This window comes from Salminus brasiliensis, chromosome 13 (assembly GCF_030463535.1).
Source record: "Salminus brasiliensis chromosome 13, fSalBra1.hap2, whole genome shotgun sequence".
Taxonomy (NCBI): domain Eukaryota; kingdom Metazoa; phylum Chordata; class Actinopteri; order Characiformes; family Bryconidae; genus Salminus; species Salminus brasiliensis.
In genome coordinates, this window is record NC_132890.1 from 16,556,502 (window position 1) to 16,579,234 (window position 22,733).

The window sequence follows — 22,733 nt, forward strand, 5'->3', positions numbered from 1 at the left end:
TGGACATTTTCTACTTATAAGCAAACAAAACTCAGCAGCAATAAAATGTAACAAAATGAAAACAGTTTTCAGTATGAAAGTATTTTGTGTTACATATGTTACAGTTGTATTAGTAACTTTTGTTCCAACACTTTGTGATGTAATGTTTGAGTGAAGAGATTTCTCTGATATTTTGTTCCACATTATAAGTTAATAGTGGAGTTTGTCGTTCTGAGATTGACTTTTACACTCAGCCCATGTCCATATGAGACTGAGAGGTTTTAATATACAATCACCTTTTGATTTGGGCTTTATTAAATGGTTGTGCAGATTTTTTTGTATGTTGTTGGACACCCTGAGCACCTTCACAGTTCACACAGCTGGAAAAGTACAATGACATTAAAAAAATGTTAACAAATTAGCTTATGTTATAAATGTTCATATAATATTTATGTATGTCATTTCTTCCCTGGGACTTTAAACCGATCTGTCGCCATGCTAGGTGGCTTGGTTTTTTTTTATTCCCTGATGGTTCTTTGCTGTTGAGTTTAATCCTCTCCTTTCTCTCTGTTGTTTGGCCACAGGGTTTTCTATATGAACTGGACAAGGTGAGCAGGGGGGTCTCTGTTTTACTGCTACTGGTCTGTATTTGGAAGCTCTGCTTAATGAAGCCACCATAATGCATAAAGCCATAACTGTCTTCAGTTCTTTTCCTGCTTTCATTCTTTTCACTATTATTGTCCTCTAGCAGATTTGTACACGTTTTGTAAGGTTAATACTCTTGTTTCTTTCAGCAAGTGAAGGTGATTGAGAGATTCATGAGACGACTGGAGTTCCACCTCAGTAAAGTAAGCACAGCATTTTACTTTAGCGTAACCGAAAAATGAAAATTGATTTCATATACGTTTGGCTTGCTGAGCTGCAACATGAAAAAGTGGGCAAGTTCAGACAGATAAATAGAAATATTCTCGTTGAACTGCAGCAGATCCAGCATTTAAAACTTTGTTTCTCGGAAGCAAGATGTGCAGCAAGTGTGTGTGTGTGTCTGCATGTGTGTTTACCTGTACTTAAGTGAGTAAATGTAGGTGAATGTGTCTGTGGCACAGTATGAAGCACAGGTCCAAGCTTGTCAAGATGTGTGTGACGTAAGTTGTCGTACATGGCTCAGTGGATGCAAAAACAGATAATGTGCACACTTATATGTACGTGCTTGTGTGCATGTTTGTGTGCGTGCGTGCATTTGCTGCCAGACATACTTTGTCATATGCCTTTATCAGTTCTTTTACTCTAAAACGTGCAGTGGACACGGGTCAGAGACTGTGGGCAGCCCCAGGCCCAATTCGCCCTCATGCTGACTAGCAAGCCTCAGATCTAACAGCCCAGAGCCGCCCCAGCCAGCTGCAGGACAGGAAGGGGCATTTACCCCCCTCCTCCTCCTCTTCCTCTCCTGCTATAGCTTTGTTTCATGGCTGATTAGTGTTTTAAGAGCATTTGGAGCAACGGGCGGACAACTAGTCTCTATACACTTATCAAGCACAGTAAGAACACTATACTAACTCTGGGTGGAGCTTTCTTTAGCTCTCAAGCCTTAGTTCATCATCATGGAATCCACAAAATGAACACGAAACTCATGTTCATGAAAGCGATTTGAGACTTTTGGTTTGTGACATAGTGCGTTGTCATGCTGGAAGTAGCCGTTAGAAGATGAGTAAATGGTGAAGGGATGGACATGGTCAACAGTAATACTCAAATAGACCGTCACGTTCACTCAATGATTGACTAATATAAACAGGCCCAAAGTGTGCCAAGAAAACATTCCCCACGTCATAACACCACCTCCACCAGCCTAGACTGTTGACACAAGGCAGGTTGGGTTCATAGATTCATGCTGTTGATGCCAAATTCTGATCCTACCCTCTGTGTGCCTCAAAAGTCAAGATTCATCAGGGCAGGCTTCATTTTTTCTGGTCCTTAGCTGTCCAGTTTTGGTGTGCCTGTGCTCACTGCAGCCTCAGCTTTCTGTTCTTGGCTCACAGAAGTGGAACCAGATCTCTGTGGAAATGGAAACCCTTCAATAGTGATCATGATTTAGTTTTCAGTATGTTTTGTTATGTGTGCAATTGCTGTGGCAATTTGTTTAACACATTTTTGGTGCAAGTCATGGTAAAGCAGTAGTACAGAGTGCCATCTCTGCGGGTCTCATGCATCCAGGTGCTTTGCATCGCAGTTTCATTGTTTACCTCAAACAGCACTTTGGATTCTTTTTGCTGTCTACAGCTGACAGTGGTATGCAAACATTCGGGCCTCCACAGCCAAATCATATATTTTGTTGATTTTTAAAGTGAAAAGAAGTAAACACAACCTCTACAGCCAAAAGTAACATTTTGCACAGTTTGTTTATTTCTGGCATATTGAACAAACATTATAACTGATCTTTTCATTTGAATACCTGAAGTTTTTGTGTCAAAAAGCACCCTTGCAATCACAGCTTGCAAGAAATTCCAGGCCATCTAGGATTCTCTGTGTTCATGTAATGTGAGGTTTCACCCTCTCTTCTTTAATGAAGTGAGTAACTGTTGTTAATGTTTTATAGAAGGTTGTGTGTGTCTGTGTGAGACTGCATGTGTGTAAAGGTGCTGTATATAACAGGTATGAATGGTGTGGCATGTGTGTAAGCTATGTATTAGAAAGGTCCAGTTGTATCTCCTAAAGTTGGGGCTGTTTACTCGCTGCCAGGGCACTGGAGCACATTTCTAATGCTTCTGTGAAACACCTCCAGATGAGGTGTGTGTGTGAGCTGGAGAGTGAAAAGAGAGAAAGTGGGGTACTGTTGCTGGAATTAATCTGGCTTTCTTTCTTTGTAGGTGTTAACTTTTTTACCAGTCTGTTTACTTGTTTCTCTGTGGGGAAATAGGTGTGTGTGTGTGTGTGTGTGTGTGTGTGTGTGTGTGTGTGTGTGTGTGTGTGTGTGTGTGTGTGTGTGTGTGTGTGTGTGTGTTCAGGGACTCCTAAGTTTCTAATTCTTCTGTTTGTGCACTGTGAACACACAAACACGAACACACTAGCTAATCTCTCCATGGGTCCAAGTCTTTAATCACACCCTCTGATAATACCAGTCATGCAACAAGGTTTTATTAGAATTTCAAATAACTTTTTATTGGCCTCCCATTCTTGGCATGGAAGGCAATTTCTGCAATATCGTCTGCTTGGAAGTACATCTGTGAAATCATTTCGTAATGAACTGCCAATCATGGAGTAATCTGAGCCGTTCATAATAAGCAATATTGAAATAATGTGTTTCAGGCTATTCAGGCTCTATATGACTCTTCAGATTGCATTCATTTGTCAGGCAGCATTTACATGTGTCTTGGTCACATATCTGGGTCGCAATACAATCCCAGCAGAACCCACAAGTCTCTAGTACATGTGGTCGTGTAGAGTAGCTGTAGCCCGTGTGCAAACATTTATGCACGTATTGCTGAATTAAAATTTACAAGTGTGAGTTACACCCAGACACATTAAGGTGTAAGCCGAGTCTGATACTGGAGGTAGACTTGTCCACGCTGTCACAGAAGGCAGTGTAGTGATGATGGTCTCTGCAATCGAATCACAAAGGCAACAATACGTTCTGATGTTGCCAAGGCATTTACAGCTCAATGCTAGATATGAGCGTTTAGCTGTGGCGTCATTAGCCATTAGCATTTTCTCTCAATAAGAGGGAAGGCTAGGTAACTAAACTTTCCTTCAGATATGACTGGTGTCTTCCTGCCTCACAATCCTATCTCAGTAGGCAGCATTTCTTGCATTTCAGACACAGCCCGTGTTAAGCTCAGCTTAAGCTGACAGGCATCTGACTATGGTGAGTACAAATGGAGCACAGGTGCAAGAAGAGCCCCCTGCTTCTTTCAAATCATTTGTGTGAGACTTCTGGGTTTACATTAAACTACAGCAGTAATGGAGAAGGAGTAGGAGGACAATGTTGGCATTGTTCTACAATTGCAGGTTATGTGTCACATCAACCATGCTATGCTAACATTTTTTTTAGTACTTACATCCCCACAAGCTCTACTTTTTTTTTTCCCCAGATGATCTTGTGGCCTCTATATATTATTATTTTGTGGCCACTAGAATCCTAATTTGTGGCCTCATTATGTTATTTGTGACCATTAAAAAAAAAAGAAAAAGAAAAAAAGACTTGGAGCACTGGGTTACATGATTGGGTTCTGTGTTGGTGCTCCCACTAGTGAGTATTTTTTGCAGTAGGAGTAGGAAGTTACATATGTGTGTAATAATAATATGTGCACCTGATAATATGTCCGGATAATGCACATAGAGTATACCTTGAGTGTTGTCATATAGACGTGTGTCTGAAGTTAATGTTATAAAGGAAGAAGAGACTAAAGGGTTGGATGCCCTTTCTCATAAAAGCAGCCTCCTGTGGAGAGCACCTTGTGACCAAAGCTTTTATTACCCCTCTCTCTCTTTCTGTCACAAACACACACGCACACATACTTGGGCACGCAAGCACACATACACACACACACACCTCTCTTTACTTATTCATTCATAACAATGTTAAGTGAAGATCCCCACTCTAACTTTCTCTGTGAGCAGCACAAAGCTTTTCTGTAAAAGCAGCAGTGGTCCTTTGAAACGACGGGAGCCGAAGAGCTTTTATTGAATGAGGCAGTCAGAGTGGGACACTCACCAATTCAGAAAAAACAGGACACACCTCTCTTTAACACACTTCTTCACTGACCTGTAAAGCTTTACTAGGTGAACTGCAGGCCAGCGTGGTTTGCTGCTGTTTGTTTTTGTGCTGTGCTGTTTTTGTACACACATACATATTATTATACCTGTAATGGATGTTTTTGCCTGTGGTTATTAGTGTGTGTGTGTGTGTGTGTGTGTGTGTGTGTGTGTGTGTGTGTGTGTGTGTGTGTGTGTGTGTGTGTGTGTGTGTGTGTGCCATATGAGAAGTTTCCTGTTTGTGTTGCTGTTTGTGGTTTAGTAGGTGCTGCCGACAGATCAATAAACCTTTAATTACTTGTGTCTGGGTTAGCGAGGCAGCAGAGGAAATTCATAGAGCAGTAAAATGTAGCAGAAGGAAGTAGGAGTTAAACTTGTGTGTATTAACGAACACACGTGTGCTTGTACTTTAGTCAGGTCAATCACCATCTGGATTCTAGCGGCAGTGTAATTATTTCATTGATCTGTGTGCACACGATCTCTGTAGTGATCTCAAAAAGGTCAAATGTAAATTGTAGAAATACTATATCATTCATACTTTGACAGTACTGATACCCTAAGGATACAGATATCTACAGATATCTATCTGTAAGTATTTGGACAGTGACCTTTGTTTTTTAGTTGTTGCAAGTTTGTTTCTGTATGCCACCACAGTGGATCTGAGAAATGGGACTGTGAAGGGTACACTTTCAGTTTAATTCAAATGATTTAAGAAAAATATTGCATTAAATGCTTAAATTTTACACGGTTTCTGCATTTTCACAGGTTCAAAAGAAGGGATGTCCAGATTATTTTGCCCCCAACTCGATCAGAGTCTTTTAATGCGGAGTATCAGCTGATGTATAAATAATACAGCCACACAGTTTAGATAAGATGAGCTGCTGATTAATACTGAAGTAAAATCACTATTTTCAGTAGCAGTTTTTTAATAAGACATTCTGCACTGATTGATTTAGTTTAGTAGAGACTTTTTTAATGACTATTTTATCCAGTCTGACTCTCCTCCCTGACCGTTCAGCTCCCTGTTTCTTTGTGTGTGTGTGTGTGTGTGTGTGTGTGTGTGTATGTGTGTGTATGTGTGTGTGTGTGTGTGTGTGTGTGTGTGTGTGTGTGTGGTGTTACACACTCTGGACTTATGTTGTTGGCTGTTGACTTAATGTGAAAGAACTGTGTGGTATGCTATACAGTGAGGTGAATGCGCTATGATTGGATTTCTGCAGAGTGTGTATTAGCATTAGCGTTAGCCTCAATTCGGTCTTCAGTTCTGGTGTTTTAGAACTGGACAGGCTTTTAAAAGATGTTTCCCAGAAACGCTAATAGTTTGCATCTCAAGGTAAATCCTCTGTATTGACCTTTTTGAAGAAGTGACTGTGATATGCCTACCTCCTACAAAGTGTTCTTCAGTCGATGAGTTGTCCTGGAGGGTTTCTGAGACATACAGTACATACAATATTGACCCTCCTCTTATTGTCCTGTGTGCAGATTGATGAACTGTATGAAGCGTATTGTATGCAGCGCAGACTGCGGGACGGGGCCAATAAGATGGTGAAAGCTTACACAGCATCTCCAGGCAGCCGTGAAGCTCGAGAGAGTCTGTCCGAGGCCAACAAAGGCTTTAAAGAGTACACTGAGGTAAGAGGTGACAGAATTGACTAGATAGAGTGTGTGCGTAGTAAAGCTAGTCAGATACTTGATTAAAATGTACTGTTCAATGTTTACAGCATTATATTATAGTATTATAGAGGACACCTTGATTTGATTGTGATGCTATGTTCGATGTTAGGAGGCTGTTTTAGTGGAGCTTAGTATAGGTCCAAGCACCTTCACACAGCTCACAGTAAATGTTGCAGTGCTGTATTTTAATACTCTGTGTGTGTTCTAGGGTTTGTGGTTCATGATAGTTCTAATGGATAACATGGAGAGTTAGAGGTCCCACATTGCAATTTTTCTTATACTTTATTTGCTTTCCTTTAAAGCCCTTTTAAGACATTTGTGTGGGTTTATGGGACCAAAACGGTCATTGTGTATTTTTACACAGCTGTTTTCCACCTTCTCTTATACCATGTAATTAAACAGGCTTTTAAGACTGATAAATGTGTAAATTATCTCTATTATAACTTCAGTATAAATTATGGGACATTACATCACAAAAACAATGGGCCCTTGCAGCTTACTTTTTATATGTAGAGTGTGTGGACTGGGGACTGAACGGTTAACAGTGCTTACATCTGACTTTTTTATTGAGTAATAAAAACAGTGCTGGAGATTTAGTTATGGGGAACAAGGTTATAGGAAATGTGTCTTCTGTCTGGGTGTGTCCAGTGTTTTTAACCTGTGTGTGTTTGTTTCTCTCTGCCCATCTCACCGTCTTCTCCGATTGGATCTGTAGAACATGTGCATGCTAGAGAGTGAGCTGGAAAACCAACTTGGGGAGTTCCATGTGAAAATGAAAGGTACAACAGAGAATGAGTGTTTTCATTCCATTTTTTAATTCATGATGAGTTTGAAGGAAATGCAGGGCTTTTGATTTTCATAAACTGTTCTCTGTAGACTTTGTCGACATAGAGCCACATTATTTACTAATGATGATAGTTATATTAAGTATATAAGTGATGCACAGTGAATTTGACCATGTTTGTAATAATTACTGTGGGATGTTTGAGTTTGTGCATTTGCTGCTGTTGCAGGTCTGGCTGGATTTGCTCGGCTGTGTGCTGGAGATCAGTATGAGGTTTGTCTCTTTGTTTTTTAATTTTTTTCCTCTCTTTTTCTGTATTGTAATATTTTTTAGGAGTCCAAGCACCAGGTTATTTGAACCCTATTGTTTTTGTTAGGGTTTTTCTTATTATTGTTTTTCTTGATTACGCCCTAAAAATCAGAGCACGCCGCAAGTCCTAGATCATGAAACTTGTACCAAAGCATTAGGACAATGATGCTCAATAATCATTGGCCACATGCCAATGAACTGCTGTTGATTTGAGCTAATTTTACTTAATCAACTATAACTCTTTAAAGTTTCATCTGATTCGCACTTACACAGCCTTGTTTATGGCAGACTACTGTAAGAGGACTATTCATTTTCCCTCATGTATGCAAATATGTATAAGTGATGCATAGATGTATCTCAGAAATCCTATATGCAGTCAAGCTGGAATTCTGCATGCTTCTGTGAGCTATAAGTGGCAATACAATGATGTCTTGATATCTCAGAATTGACTGGCGAAACAGTGACCAATTCAGATGAAACAGATGAAACGTGTTCATCTGCTTTCAGCTACTGCTTCCAGTGTGGGAATCAAGTATTTCTTATTCTATTTTTCACCTGTGGACCTAAATTTAATCCATATCTACATCTAATCTGTTTTAGAATACTGCAAATGTGGGCTGTGACAGTTTATGTGGGTGTGAATGAGTGTGCTTTTGTATGTACTGTTTAGTTACTGTACAGCTTAATGTTGAAGTGTAAATGTGTTTGTACTGGTGTGTGTCTGTGTGTACAGTACACACACAGAAACACAATGCTAAGATTAAAAGGCCATTAAAAGGTCTTGACCTGAAGGCACTTGATCTATGTTAACATGTTTTGGTCTTATCTTCTTCTTTTTTTTTTTTTTTTTTTTTGGTCTTACGTCCCTGACAAGCTCCCCTGCAGGCACATTAATTCTTGGGCCCCAAGTATTGCCACTTGCAGCTGTATTTGTATTTTTTTTTTTTTATTTCGTTATCTGTCTCTTCCAGGAGGTGTTTCTGCATGATTGCATTTGCATCATTGTTCATCAGCCTTGTGCCTTGCCTGGCGAGACAGTGAGAAATTGAAAGAGAAATAAAGTAGACTGAGAAATCGAAAGGGAGAGAAACATTGTTGCTGCACATATTTTAGGAAAACACCTTAAAAAAGAATGTGAGGATAACTAAGCTGAAAAAATGTGGTATATGCCCCTACCCCCTTTAAAACTGCACCAGTGAGTGAGAGGGACAGTGAGTGAGAGGAACACTCCAAGCAAGGACCATGCGAGACAGGTAATTATAGAGAGACAGAGAGTGAGAAGGAGAAGTATCCAGTTTAGATGTTCCTGCCTTGCAGGTTTATGGAGGCGGAAGTTATATCGAGAAAGAATAGCACTAAATTGTTAGCCACACCTCCATCTATTCAAAAAGCACAACTTTAGGAATGACTGACACTCATCACAGGAGTGACAAAGTACCTCTCTTTGGAGTAAGTGTGGGTGTGTGTTGCACATACAGCTGATGGCAGATGGAATGATGGAGAAAATTTGGTGGCCAGTCTTCTGAAAGCTGAGGGTTTGCTGTCCATCTGGCAGAGTGGAAAACATGATGCCCCCCCACCACACACACACGCAATAATGCCCATGCTCTCAGAATAGCTTGAGCAGTCACAGCATTTTGCTCCTTTTTGAAGCTGTAAGCATTTAAAACAGTACAGTCAGTTATAGCTCCCTGAACAATTCACAATTCACACAGGCGGTCCTCTCCTAAAGTGTCTTTTCTGTGTCTTTGAACTTTTGCTTGCTGTGCACTGTGTTCTGGTAAAGCACTACCAGTTTGCTTGTGTGTGTAAAGCTGAGTCTCCTGTGTGTTCCCTCCATGCAGATCTTCATGAAATATGGCAGACAGCGCTGGAAACTGCGAGGTCGGATAGAGATCAATGGCAAGCAAGTGTGGGACAGTGAGGAGATGGTGTTTCTGCCCCTTATCACAGAGTTTCTCTCTATAAAGGTACGGGCTATCTGTTTGTCTGCCATAGTGTGATCTTCGTCTCTGTCTCTCTCGTTATGTCTGTAATGTAAATGGTCCTACCAGCTCGTTGTTAGCAGCTGGACTTGTTTTTTCTCCTTCAGTGGTTCTGTAACATGTACTCTTGTACTCTTATACAGAGGGGCTCAAAGTCCTTTAAGGACCTCCAGAGAGAGTGAGACACAAAGGGATGGAGGACATTTACAGAAGAAAGGGGGGGGGGGGGTGAACGTAGTGAACGCAGCAGGAGACGATAAGACAGTGGATGAAAACTCTCATTACTATGAGACAGAAAATTAGAAATGGTAAAAAAAAAAGCATACTGTTCGAGTAAACAGTCTTATCCCCTATGATTAGCTTACGTATAGTCCTCAATTCATTGTGATAAAGCTTCACGCCTTTCTGAGCTGTTAATACCCCAATGTTCAATTGACCTATACGCAGATCAGACCCATTAGGATTTTGTTACTTTATTGGTCATTGTTGCAGACCTTAAACACTTCATTTTGCAGCAGCATCTGATGCTTCCTTGAGCATTTTACTTTTGTAAATGTTTTAAATTTAGGTTAGTTAGTTATTTCTGTCAAAACAGGATATGAAAGGGAACAGGAAAGGAAAGTTAGCGCACCACTTCCAAGCCGTATTTAATAGAATTCTTTTTAGTAAGTAAAAAATGGAGCTTGCAAAATCATGATGGTTGTGTCAACACAGCTTAGATATCAGGCACTCAAAGTGTGGACTGAGCATCCGAGAATCGAACTATGGCTGTATCTAAAACCGCACGCTTTATTAATCTACATGCTTAATTGTTAAAATACTAGTTTACATGCTTAATGTTGACATAATGTATTTATTAAGGAAAAATTGCGAGCCCTGGCACATTTTGCTTTAATTAATAAGAAAACAAATTCTGGCTATGTCTCAGTCTATGGTGATACTTTAGCAAATGTGTTTTCACAGTAGGATGATGATATTTTTAGGTTTAAAATAGTAATTCCTGGTACCTATAAACTCCTGTTCTGATCAGGGAGTGCTCAGCCAAACTTCACCCCATCTCTAAAAGGTTCTAGATGCTGGCCTATTGTACAGGGTATCGAGTGGCCAGGCCTGGCCCTGTGATGATGTGCTGGTATGTGTCCCCATTAGATAAAGACTCAATAAACCCCTTTTTGTTGTCAAGGTGACGGAACTGAAGAGCTTGGCCAATCACGTGGTGGTGGGGAATGTGTCATGTGAGACCAAAGACTTGTTCACCGCCCTGCCGCAGACCGTGGCTGTGGACATCAATGACCTGGGAACAATCAAACTCAGTCTGGAGGTCACATGGAAGTATGTTTACCCTGTTGTATTAAAAGGCTAGATCCATGACTGTTAAGAACCTAATGTATAACTTATGTTATTGGTGATGGTAAATTGAAGACCCACATACAGGCCGTTAGGGTTTACGTGATGAAGAAGAAGCAGGAAGGGAAAATAGTATAAATGAATTGGTGCACAATTGGCATAATTGACTGACAAAACATATAATCCGTTTTTGTGATGCATGTCCTCCTTTATTATTCTATTAGTTAGTCAATACGAGTATTGATGACACTCAAGATATACCGATCAGCCATAACATTAGCCTCATCTGCCAAATATTGCAGGGAGCCATCCGTGTACCACCACAGCAGACCTTTTGAAGGTGTCCTATGCTATCTGGCACAAGCACGTTAGCAGCAGATGGTAACACACAGATGATCACCCTAAAAATGACCTCTCTTATCTCCTTCAGTCCATTTGACAAAGATGACCAAGCTTCCACGGCGAGCACGGTGAACAAAGCTCCTACTGTGAACAAGCGTTTCTCCACCTATAACCAGAGTCCCCCAGACACACCCTCTCTGCGTGAGCAAGCCTTCTATGTGAGTGTCTCCTTTTCTCTGTTCTCTACCAACTCACCTTCTGTAGACTTCTGTACAGCTTCTAGATCACCCAAGCCAGCATTACTTCCAGCTTTATCACCTGTTCTTTTGTATTTTATGCTTCACACACAAAAGATTTTAGGTCAAGGCCTAAAATGCTTAGACCACTTGGACCACTACATGCCTGAACAGTAACACACATGCCTCACACACAACTGTACTGAGTATTTAGGTAATCATAAATAAAGTTTATTTATGTAGGAAAACAGTATTATTGGTAAAAATACAACATCCCTCTTGTAAAATAAGTGGTTACATTTCCTGTTACCATTTTTTGAAGTACTACATTTTAGCTGATGGTAAAATCTCAAAGTGCAGTGTACTGTGACCAGTTATGGGTAAGTTTGCCTTTGAGAGTAGTCGTGGATTCTTAGTGAATCCAGCCCCTTGCCTGTTCTCACTGTGCTCTCCTGCTCCGACTGGCTACGATTGCTTTAGTCGACCCCTCGAAGTTTGCCACCCAAGCAGCGCTGGTCTCTCCTGGACGTGTTCCGGGATACACTGGCCGAGAAGCTGTCTCAAAGCTGCAGCTGCGGCGATGTCTCCTCCGCCAGCATTGGCTCCTCTCAGTCCCACAGCAATGTAAGTGCTGCTGGCCACTAGCTGGTAGCTGCTGTCGTCAAGTAGGTTGGTATGGCCCTAGTAGCAGCTTTAGCTGTTTTAGACCTGTTAGAACTACTTCTAGCTGTTAACTAGTGCAAATTCAAATATCTCTCTGACTAGTACTGTGACTAAAAAGCTCTTGCACCAAAGGGCTTTGTAGTCCGTAGAGTATGTTAAACCAATCCTTCTAGAGCCTTGTAGTTGCTTTGAGTTGCCTTATAATGAAGTGGAATAAATTAGAATGTTGATGCTTTTTGACTGCTTTCAAGATTTGGGCGCTGTAGAACCTGCTTGCTTTGCAGAATTGTTGCACATGTCGGCGCACACATACACACAAATGCGGACACATGGAGTCTTCCCCATTTTGGGTGCAGTGATTGTTATTGTTTTGCGGGGTGACAGAGAGTGGATGCAGCAGAAGTTAATTAGTTGGAGCAGGCAGAGTGTTAGCTGTCTGGGCCGGATGCCAGCCTCCACTCAGCCTGAATGGAGCACTGGGAGAAGGAACACGCTAATGCTCGATGACAGAGGCCAGGCTCGCTTATACCCAATCACATATTCACTCCTTTTTGTCTCGGTTCTTCCTCTCTTTTCATTTCTAATGGAAATGGGAAGCAATACCACACCTAGGGCAATTTAAAATTAATCCTAAACCTCTTGTTTTTATCTTCTTTTTCTCTTTTTTACACTCTCTTTCTCTGTGTAGAACATGCTGAGGCGGCAGGATGAGATGGAGAACGGGACAGCCTGGTCAAACTCCTCAGAATCCTCTGACGACTCGTCCAGCCCCCAGCTATCCCTGGGCCTGCGCCATGCCCACAAGAACCTGGTCCAGCCTGAGCTTCAGGCGGCCGCCCCTTCCATCGAGATCTCCTTCACTCCACGTGAATCGGCCACCTCCACACCCACCCGCCTAGCCAATCAGAAGGAGGAGGATGAGGAGGAACCAGAGAAACCACAAGTGACCTCCATCATGGTCACTGCAGATGCTGCTGGGAAACCAGAAATGCCAAATGGTCACGCGCGCTACTCTCGGTCACTGAGCCACATCAGTGAGAGCAGCGTGGACGCAGCGTTGATGGAAAGGCCAGTTAGTGAATGCTTCGAGCCCACTGAGATATCCTCAGTGTTGGCAACACACATGGTGATGGACATACCTGTCAGGGCTGAACCATGTATGGTTATTCCTGAGCCCCAAGATCCCAGATCCTCAATCTACTCTGAATGCAGCTCTGAAACGGCGCCCCCTACAACAGAGGAGACCTGCGACTCTGCTGCAGAATATGAGGAGCCCACAGCCCCTTCCAGAACCAGCTCTGTCTCTTGCACCCGCAGTGAGGAGGATTCAGTCTGTATATCTCCTAAAATTGAGGCTTGTACCCAGCAGAATGATGCTGTGACCCCCAGGACTGAGGACTTGATACAGGCCCAGGACTCAAATGAACTCCTCAAACAGACACACATGGACTCCAAACAGGCTGAGAAGCCAGAGCATAGGGCAGTGGCACAGGAAACGGTCAGTGGTCTGGAGGAGGCCCTCAATGCTGTGGTTTCCTCTCTTGATGACTACAGGGGCCAGTTTCCTGAGCTGCAGGTTCTGGAGCAGGAGCTTAGGCTACTGGAGGAAGCCTTAACTGTAAGTGACCAAACTTATGTACTGCACCCACTCGCTTTGAAGAACTGTCATCACCCACCTAATCCTTTACTCACCTACTTACTACTCCACTCACTCACTTCTTCACTCACCTACTTACTACTCAACTCAATCACATCTTCACACACCCATTTACATGTACTTTATGGCATTTAGCAAACGCTCCACTTCAAAGATACCTCTAAGCTTAGAAACTACTAAACACAAGTCAATATGGAGACCATAATACTTTATACTTCGCACAAGTACTCTTGGAAGAGGTGGGATCCACTCACTCCTTAACTCACTTCTTTACTCATCCACTTACTGCATCACTCGCTCAATCGTTCATTCACCCACTCACTCCTTCCCTTGTTCACTCATGGCTCCACCCACTCGCTTCTTAAACTCACCTACTTACTACTCCACTCACTCACATTTGTGATGGGAGACAAATAAATGTGAGGTTTGTGACGACATCTGCGTGAATTCCAGGGGAAAAATAAAGACAATGTGAGAGTAGGTGGCCCTGGGTGCCACCCTTCCTGCTGCCCTGTGTGTTGTATGTGCATGTGTATATCCCATTATGACTTAGGGTGTTCCTCTACTACAAATCCATGACCCATGATAACAATCAGCCTTTCAGACCACAGTGACTCCAACTAAAAATAACAGAAGTGAAAGTTATTTCCTTTTTTTTCTCTCGTGTTCTCATTTCAATCATGTCATCTTGTATTTTTTTTTTTTAACTATTTTTTTTGTAAAATAATCAGTTGTTAATTGTGTGTGTGTGTGTGTGTGTGTGTGTGTGTGTGTGTGTGTGTGTGTGTGTGTGTGTGTAGGGCCGGAGTCGAAGTCGCTCTTCCAGCGTGAGTTTGACTGTGGAGACGGCCCTTGGAAGCTTTGATTTCCTCAACACGTCAGATTTGGAGTATGATGAGGAGGAGGATGGAGAGAGGCAGAGTATGACAGACAGGTCAGAGCTCCAGAAACTTCTCATCTTTGTTCTGTACTGTACGACACAGACAACCAAATGCAGCGGCGACTTTCTTTCCCAACAATGGGCTCTATGTATTTTTGGTGTAATGCACTACCGCCATCTAGTGGCTGGATAGAGAGCTGCAAACTGAATAATTCTGTATCTGCAATTAGTGTTCATCATTATCGTATAATAATAGAACTATGATGTGGTTTGTTCTGACTTACACAGTTTTTTTTTGTTTGTTTTTTTGACGTGTGTACAGTGGCCGTGGAGTGGCAGAGGAGTGTGTGGCTGACGATGAGGGTTGTGAGGACCGTTGCTGGGATGCTCCTTCTGGACCTCTCAGCACAGGCTGCCAGGCTTTAGATCGCACTCTGTTGGTCCATCTGCACAACTGCAGCTCCCAACTCTTGGTAATTCACATTATTCAGTCAACCTCTGCAAACTAAGGGTCCTTACATACTAGAGGCCAAGGGAGCAGCAGAAACACAGTCCAACGGATTTCAGTTAGGATGCAGGAAAAGATATTATGCATGAAAAAGTGCTCCGGTGACCATCAAGACAGTTCAAACTATTTCAACATTTGCTGCAATCGATTCTAACGCTGAGACACGTCAACCAATAGAAACAACGACAGACTGGCATAGACAGACGATGTATGAAAATCCAAGATGGAAGAGAGGCCAGTTGGTGCGGCGTATTTCTTTCCGGTTCTGTTGCCAGATTGGCAGAATATAAATATTCACTTCGTTGTGTGGCAGCTTGGTACAATGTATCTTTGTATTCTGGTTTGCACAACAAGACTTAATTCTTACTTTAGTTTTTTGCTGGATTTCGAAATGTATGAACTTCGCTCCTGCTCCAGCCATGTACAAGCCTTCCAGACGAATGAGGTCTGCATGTGTATGCGTCTACCGCTCCATTCTTCCATTGTCTCGTATACCCTTACCCTTAATCTAGAGTCTACTGAATAAAAAACAAATGTCTTAACCTAATTTTGGTTTGCATTGACCCTGTTAATTTACACATTCTAAGATGATTCATGAACACAAATCTAGGAATTTGTAACCATATGTAATTACTTATTATTAGACTTACTAAACATGTAACTAAAATATTTTTACCCTGTGCACAATAGATGCAGTTTCAGTTGCTATTTAATAGATGCTCATTTCCAAAATTTTGCAAATTTATAGAAAACCTATAAATGGCTGTATACATGCTTTTTTGCATGTATATGTAAAAAAAAAAAAAAAAAGATCTTTGCACATATGAAGTTCATTTTAAAAGGGCTTTATAGTATTTTTTGCTCAGCACAATTCTTTTCAAATCTTGAAAATGTTATCTAGAAACAGTTCCAGTGTCAGTTATTGATTCTTATGGCATAGCATGCAAGCTGTTGTTCAAGAGTTTTGAGTAGCTGTTTTTAAATGTAAATAAGAAGGGTGTTAAAGGGTGATTTACCACTACATTTGTTTTTAAGTTGTTAAAAAAAAGTTATTAGATATAGATATAAAAATAAAAATGTTGTGCCATAGTATGGCTAACTCCTGTGCTTTGACTGACCCCAGCTTTCTATGCAAAGAAATCTTGAGCTGTAGTAAATTTTTATAGCCAGTAGCCCAACGATGAGCTGCAGGTGATTTCTAAAATGACAGAAAAATCTGAGCAACATCAAGTATGAAAAGATGAAAAAATGTCCAGAGTGGCCCATGCCACATAGCTATATGTAGTGATTGGTTTAACAGGCAGAATACTCCTGTTAAACTAGCAGTATACAAGCCATGTTAATTAAGAGCTCACGGTCATTCTGAAAAGCTGTGTTTGACAGTGCTGTGTTTGATGGTGTGTGTACAGAGGTTGGGGACATTTGGGCCACTTCGCTGTGGGGAGATGTACGCTCTGGACCGGTTGCTCCGAGAGGCACGCGTACTTGAACTCATTCGACGGGTTGCCAAGGACACTGCGGGCATCCCTGGCCAACCAGATGAAGGTCAGTACATTAGTGACTGGATGAGAGCTGGACCAAAGATTAAAATCAGAAATGTTTTTGTTTGTTTGTTTGTTTGTTTGTTTTTTTCGTTTTAAAATTAAATAAGTTAAACAACTAATACAATTAAAAAAACAATGAAAGTCCATAAATAAATGAATTGGTTAATAATTAATAAAATAACAGTGAATATTGAATGTCCTTTAAAAAAAACTTTTACTGTTGGTCTAACATTCTCTACTTCTGTGTGTTCTTTCTCTCTCTATTTGGGTGATACGTTTGTGTGTGTGTGTGTGTGTGTGTGTGTGTGTGTGTGTGTGTGTGTGTGTGTGCGCACGTGTGTGTTTTGGAGCAGTTGTTCCACAGTTAGAGCAGTGCCAGGGGGCTGTGTTGCTATGGCGGCAGTGTACAGATGGCTGCAGTGTGTTCAGCACCTCCACAGAGACTTTCCTGCAGACACTGAGCAACACTTATGCCAGCAGACTACCAGAGAGAGGAGCTGGCCACGCAGACACAGGTGTGTGTTTGTGTGCGTGCACTGTTTGCTGTGCTCAGAAGTGTTCAGAATTCAGAAGTGTAGACTCAAGTCATATGACTTGACTATTTGACAATTAATGTATTGAGACTAAACCTGACAAAATCGAAAAGATGTGAGACAAAGTGGAAGTCACTATCTGAATCTCTGGGTCTTGTATGTGTATAAATATGACAAAGAAATTCATTAAATAATTTTGCCTACATGTTCTAAATATGTTAATGAAGGATTCTTGTTTAATAAGTGTGGGGTATTCAGTTCTACTACTATTTAATAACATAAATTATTTAATTCTGTTAATTACTGTTTATTACCATGTGATATTAAATTTTAGTACTTTTTTTAAATAATATAGAATGTTTCATTCTACTAATTACTAGCATTTGATATTCGGTTCTAATATTATTTATTAGTACTGGGTATTTAATTCTACTACTATTTATTAGCATCATGTATTCAATTCTGCTACTATTTATTAGCAAATGATACTCAATTTTACTACTATTAATTACAATTAAATATTCAATTCTACTATTTATTAACATCAAATATTTAATTCTGCTGCTACAGTTCTACTACTATTTATTAACATGGGGTATTAAATTTTAGCACTATTAGTATGGAATATTTAATACTACAATACATTTTTTACTGCTTCTTACACAAAATAAAGCACACATTTATGTATCTGCACATATTAAATATACCTTCAGCATGCATTACATCTGTGTAGTTTGAAGATACATGTTTGTGGTGTTAAAGCACATTTTTTTCTGTTTGGGTTAGTGTTTTTGCGTTTGGTGGAGAGAATACTGGAGAGAAAGTTGCCGAGACGAGGTGGAGGTGCAGCTAAAGAAAGTCTTACAATCTTCCAGTTCTGGAGCTACCTAGAAGCAGAGGGTGTTAGTGAACTGGACACACACATTACCGAGCTGGCTGAAGAAGGTATGTGGTTTTGTGTGCCTTTTTCTTTTTTTTTCTTTTTACTTTGTGTGAACAAAAAGGGGGTTTGAGTGCAAATTTACTCCAAACGTAATTAGCTAACTGAGGGTGTGAACTACTTACCTATTTGAGTTGCATATTTTCCCAACCATCAACTGGCCAACCTTTCACTCCCACCCATCCACTCATTATCACCTCATCTGCCTCTTTCTCCCTCTCGCTCACACCTGATCTCCCGACCCCCACCTCACCGATACCTGTTTCTCTTTTTTCCTGTCTTCTCAACATGTCTTCGTTCTCTCCCTCCTTTCTCTTTCTTCCTGTAGTGTGGCTGGTGCAGTGTCTGGGCTCTGGTGAGCAGGATGTGTTGCTGAAGGCCCTGAAGAGACCCCCTGAGTGCAGTTTGAAGCGTGAAGGCCTGAGGGCAGTCAGTCTGCTGCTGAGGGACCCCCGGGGAAAAGTGTGCAGCAGCGCCAGCTCGCTACTGCGTAGCCTGGCTGAGCAGCCACGCCACAGAGAAAGGGTACGGCACAGACCTGGGACCATTCAGGGGTGAAGAGTTGTCTGAGAGGCCATTAGGCAAACATTCCAAACATAAAAGTGCCAATTTTCACTAGATGATTCTAATTTAAATTAGACCATAGCAAATGTGCACAGTTTCATTGACTAAAAGTAGAATACATTATAAAGTGCATCTGTGTCAAAAGACTAAAACTGTGATTAAATCAAAAAGATGTAAACAATGAATATTGGTCAATTTTGATAAGTGAAACCGATCTCTGGTCTACATTTTGAAGCTAGACAAAAACATACTTTTTCCCTTTAGAAAGTCAGATTGTCTACAGTCATGTGCATAGGTGTTTAAAGTTATCCAATATGAGGTAATTAAAAGTATATGGTCATGCTAGTGTGACTAGATATTTGTAATTATAGATATTAGTGTGATACTTTTAGTACTAAAAGATGCATACCACTTTAAATTGTTACCATGAAACTCCTTGTCATTTAAGTAAATTTAAGGTAAAACTGAAAGGTTTAGAAATGTTGTCACTGGCCCTCTTTAATCACAAATATTTCAGAATTATGCTTTCTGTAACCTCTAAATAAAAACTTGCACAGTACTAAGCTACAAGTGTTATGAAATGTTTGCTGGAGTCTGTGATAATCATGCCAGAACAATTTTAGTGGAACCAAAATCAGATAGTTGGCTGTAACATTTCAGAACATTTTTATACTTCCAGGTGTCCAGGTTTTGGTATGAATGTCATCAGATATATGATGACTGAATCTGTGCTTGTTTCAGGCATTGGTGAGCTGTCTGGAGCTGCTGGAGGACGAGAGTGTAGAGACCCGGGTCTGTGGATGCAAGGCACTCGCATTTCTAAAGGTAAGTCCCTCTATCTCAAAGTTAAAGATGATGGTCTCTCCTTAGTACTGCCCCCTCTGCCCAGCACAATACTTCTCTCTTATCTTTATGCGGTTCTCCATTTACGTAACTCTACACATAGCAAGTGTTCTTCAGTTCTTAAAAAACTGTGAATTCATAATGAAACAATAGTGTGTGGTGGAAAGGAACAATTCTGATCCTTTAAGAATATCTTTAACTTAACGGCTTACATAAATATCAAATGGTTGTTGTTGATTATGTAGAAAGAACACAGTTAAATGGGAAAGCGAGTATAAAGCCAGATCTTCAACCGTACAAAACATTTTGGGGTTTTTTTTGGTTTTTTCTCCCAAAACTTGCATGCTGTTATCGTAATTGACATGAAGTGTGTGTGTGTGAATTAAATATGAATTAAAGTGTATTTTTGTTCAACAGGCCAAAGAGAGCATTGAGCAGCTGGTATATCTGTGCCGCACAGACAAAGAGGACGTGAGAGATGCTGCCAAACAAGCTCTGCTGGTGCTGGGTGAGTCAGAATTGAACACAAATAAATGCAAATGGAAAACTAATAAGAAAATAACCACCAAAATAGACGAATGTGAACAAATAAAGATGGTAGAAAAGCCATGTAGGAATAAGTGGATTAGGACAGATGGCCTACTTCACTGTAGGTAGCAGAAATGTGATTGTTTTTTCTGTCTCTACTTCAGGTGAAGAGGGGAAGATGGCACATCGGCATGTGGAATCTGCGCAGGACGGAGTCCCCCGCCTTTTTGCCCCCGGTAGCATGGCCAGCACGGCTTTCTGAATGCCATCGTACCTGAGATACCAACAGAAACTATATACCCATCTCTCCTGTGTACTCATAGCTATAATCATGCCTACAGAAGACTCATGATCAAACATGCTCCATGCACTGTTGTAGAAGTGCAGATACAGACGCCATTACCATGACAACATAAGGAGCTGGTGTCAGATGTTTCATGCAATCAGAGGACACGAGGACACTGATATGATTCTGTATGTAGATACAATAGTAAGAGAGTGAGTGGGGTGGGCTTACCACAAGTGTTTTGCTGCCTTATGACCTGATGGTGTTGCCTTCAACAAAATCGGAACTGGGCTTTTTACCAGTGCTTCAGATGCAGAGTGGATGGACAGACGGCACTGCACTTTGCCATGTGGCACTAGCAGTGGAATGAAGTGTTATTTTCATGTGACTTACAAGGGGATGCACTTTTCAGTCTGCAGAGTATGTGATAAAGCTTGTGATGAAGCTGGTTGTTCTCTTTGTAAAGAGTTCTTATGTTTGTTTTGCAAACGTAAGTTGTGGGTGGGAATGGGCTCAGGAGTACCTTTACTCCTCAGGGAGGTGGGGAGAGTAGGGTGGAGAATGTCTCGGTGTGTTTTAAAAGGGTGAGTCTGTATTAGCGTAACAGTGCCATCATTCCATACTGTCATTATATATGCTTTACTGACACAGTACGTATAATCCAATGGACGTGTACATGTTTGTTTTTTATTTCTGTTGTAATTTAGTTGAAAGCAAACGTTAATACCCAAAACAGTTTTGAGTGCTAACGACTTATAAAAACTTCACCACACGCTACCTGATATTTGAGCCAACGGCGATGTATCTGAAGAGGATATCTGCTGTAAAAGTGGTGAAGCGCACACACACATTTTATATATATATATATATATATATATATATATATATATATATATATATATATATATATATATATATATATAATGATTTTATCATACAAATGTATAAACTGTGGTGGACTTTGCCTTGGAACAGGTATAGACAGCTTCTTCATGCACGCAATCTTGCCACTGGCCCCATTTCATTATGAAGATGATTTATATTGGAGCATTTGAGTGCTACTAGACACAGGTTCTGTGCTAGAACCTGAACTTCAGTTTTAATTTACTCATGTCTTTAACTGACTTTATGTTTAAGACTTTGGAACGGACAAAGAAAGCCTCCTCAACGTATAAGTGCCTCAAATGACTGGGGAGTGACTATAATAAGAGAAGTAGACTTTATTTAAAATTCAGAATAGCAGTTTAAATTATAAACTGCAAAGATTTAAGTATTTTCTCATTATGACGTACAGATTGTGCAGCATTAAGTGATTTATTGTTTCTTTTTTTTTTTAAATAAGAAAAAATATATTGTCTGACAAGGATCTTGCTGACATCAGGTGTAAAAAATTAAAATGGGGAAAAAAAACTTCTGTGTCATGTTTGAATAAATGCCAAATTATATGTGTGCAAAAATAAAGTGTGTGTGTGTGTGTGTGTGTGTATGTATATATATATATATATATATATACACTAATTTAACACGTACAACATACAGTGATTCCTATTTTAACATGCCCACAAGCATTATTTGGAAGACAAATGTGGTTCCATTTGCTTTGATAGTCTCACAATAGGCCCTATGCACATAATCCACTATACAATGTTTACAAACCACAATACTTTTTACATTATATTTTAGTCATTAATGACCTCAATGATGAAATGTCTGCAGTCTGATTGATCAGGTATAGACATTCACTGTGGCTTGATGTGAAATGCCCCACTGTAGTGGAGCTAACGGTGAGAATTGTTCCAGTGATGGTGAGAAGCACCAGACATTTGAAGAGCTGAGCATCGATGACCTGCCTCACATAAAGCTGATCAACAAAATAGAGAACACACTGCCCTGCATGCATGGCGATATTAAGAACACTGAAGCAATAAGGTTTAAAAATGTCACTGTTCTCTTTTTACAAAAACAAGTGTATATTGTTTTTGTTGTTTTTTGTTTTTGACAGCAACTCTTTTTACGCCGAGATTTGCTGTCAACAGTGCCGTAATCCACTGTGGGAGTCTGCAAATTTGATGTAAACAAAATTACGTGAAATTATCTACAATAAAATATAAAATTGAAATCTAGGTAAATCTCAGTAAATTATCTACAGTTGTGGCATTTATACTATTTATACTATCTACTATATTTGTGACTAGTCACACATCTCAGACCAGGCTATGAGACCGGGCTAGACGCTGGATATAGTTAGACCGCCCCCTGCAGTCCTAAAACTATATACTAAGTTATTTGGTTTTGCTTTTATTCAAGCTGTTTTGGATATGTAGATTCAGCCTGCTCTACCCACCTCTGGGTATCTGCACAAACACTTTCACATACAAACCG

The 22,733-nt window shown here is 40.5% G+C and overlaps 1 protein-coding gene across 5 annotated transcripts in view; it reads left to right on the top strand.

Moving 5' to 3' along the window:
• ripor1 (RHO family interacting cell polarization regulator 1) overlaps window positions 1–21,804 on the top strand; it is a 92,826-nt gene extending 71,022 nt beyond the window's left edge. For all 5 annotated transcript variants that reach the window (XM_072694650.1, XM_072694652.1, XM_072694654.1 and 2 more), the window contains 18 exons: window positions 564–587; window positions 774–827; window positions 6,211–6,360; window positions 7,118–7,181; window positions 7,416–7,459; window positions 9,340–9,465; window positions 10,664–10,812; window positions 11,258–11,387; window positions 12,757–13,686; window positions 14,526–14,659; window positions 14,928–15,078; window positions 16,523–16,658; window positions 17,011–17,172; window positions 17,977–18,135; window positions 18,459–18,655; window positions 19,436–19,519; window positions 19,955–20,045; window positions 20,230–21,804. In XM_072694650.1, the coding sequence (XP_072550751.1) occupies window positions 564–587; window positions 774–827; window positions 6,211–6,360; window positions 7,118–7,181; window positions 7,416–7,459; window positions 9,340–9,465; window positions 10,664–10,812; window positions 11,258–11,387; window positions 12,757–13,686; window positions 14,526–14,659; window positions 14,928–15,078; window positions 16,523–16,658; window positions 17,011–17,172; window positions 17,977–18,135; window positions 18,459–18,655; window positions 19,436–19,519; window positions 19,955–20,045; window positions 20,230–20,327 (2,883 nt within the window). In that variant the 3' untranslated portion in view covers window positions 20,328–21,804. The remainder of the gene's footprint in view (window positions 1–563; window positions 588–773; window positions 828–6,210; window positions 6,361–7,117; window positions 7,182–7,415; window positions 7,460–9,339; window positions 9,466–10,663; window positions 10,813–11,257; window positions 11,388–12,756; window positions 13,687–14,525; window positions 14,660–14,927; window positions 15,079–16,522; window positions 16,659–17,010; window positions 17,173–17,976; window positions 18,136–18,458; window positions 18,656–19,435; window positions 19,520–19,954; window positions 20,046–20,229) is intronic.
• The last annotated feature ends 929 nt before the right edge of the window (window positions 21,805–22,733 follow it).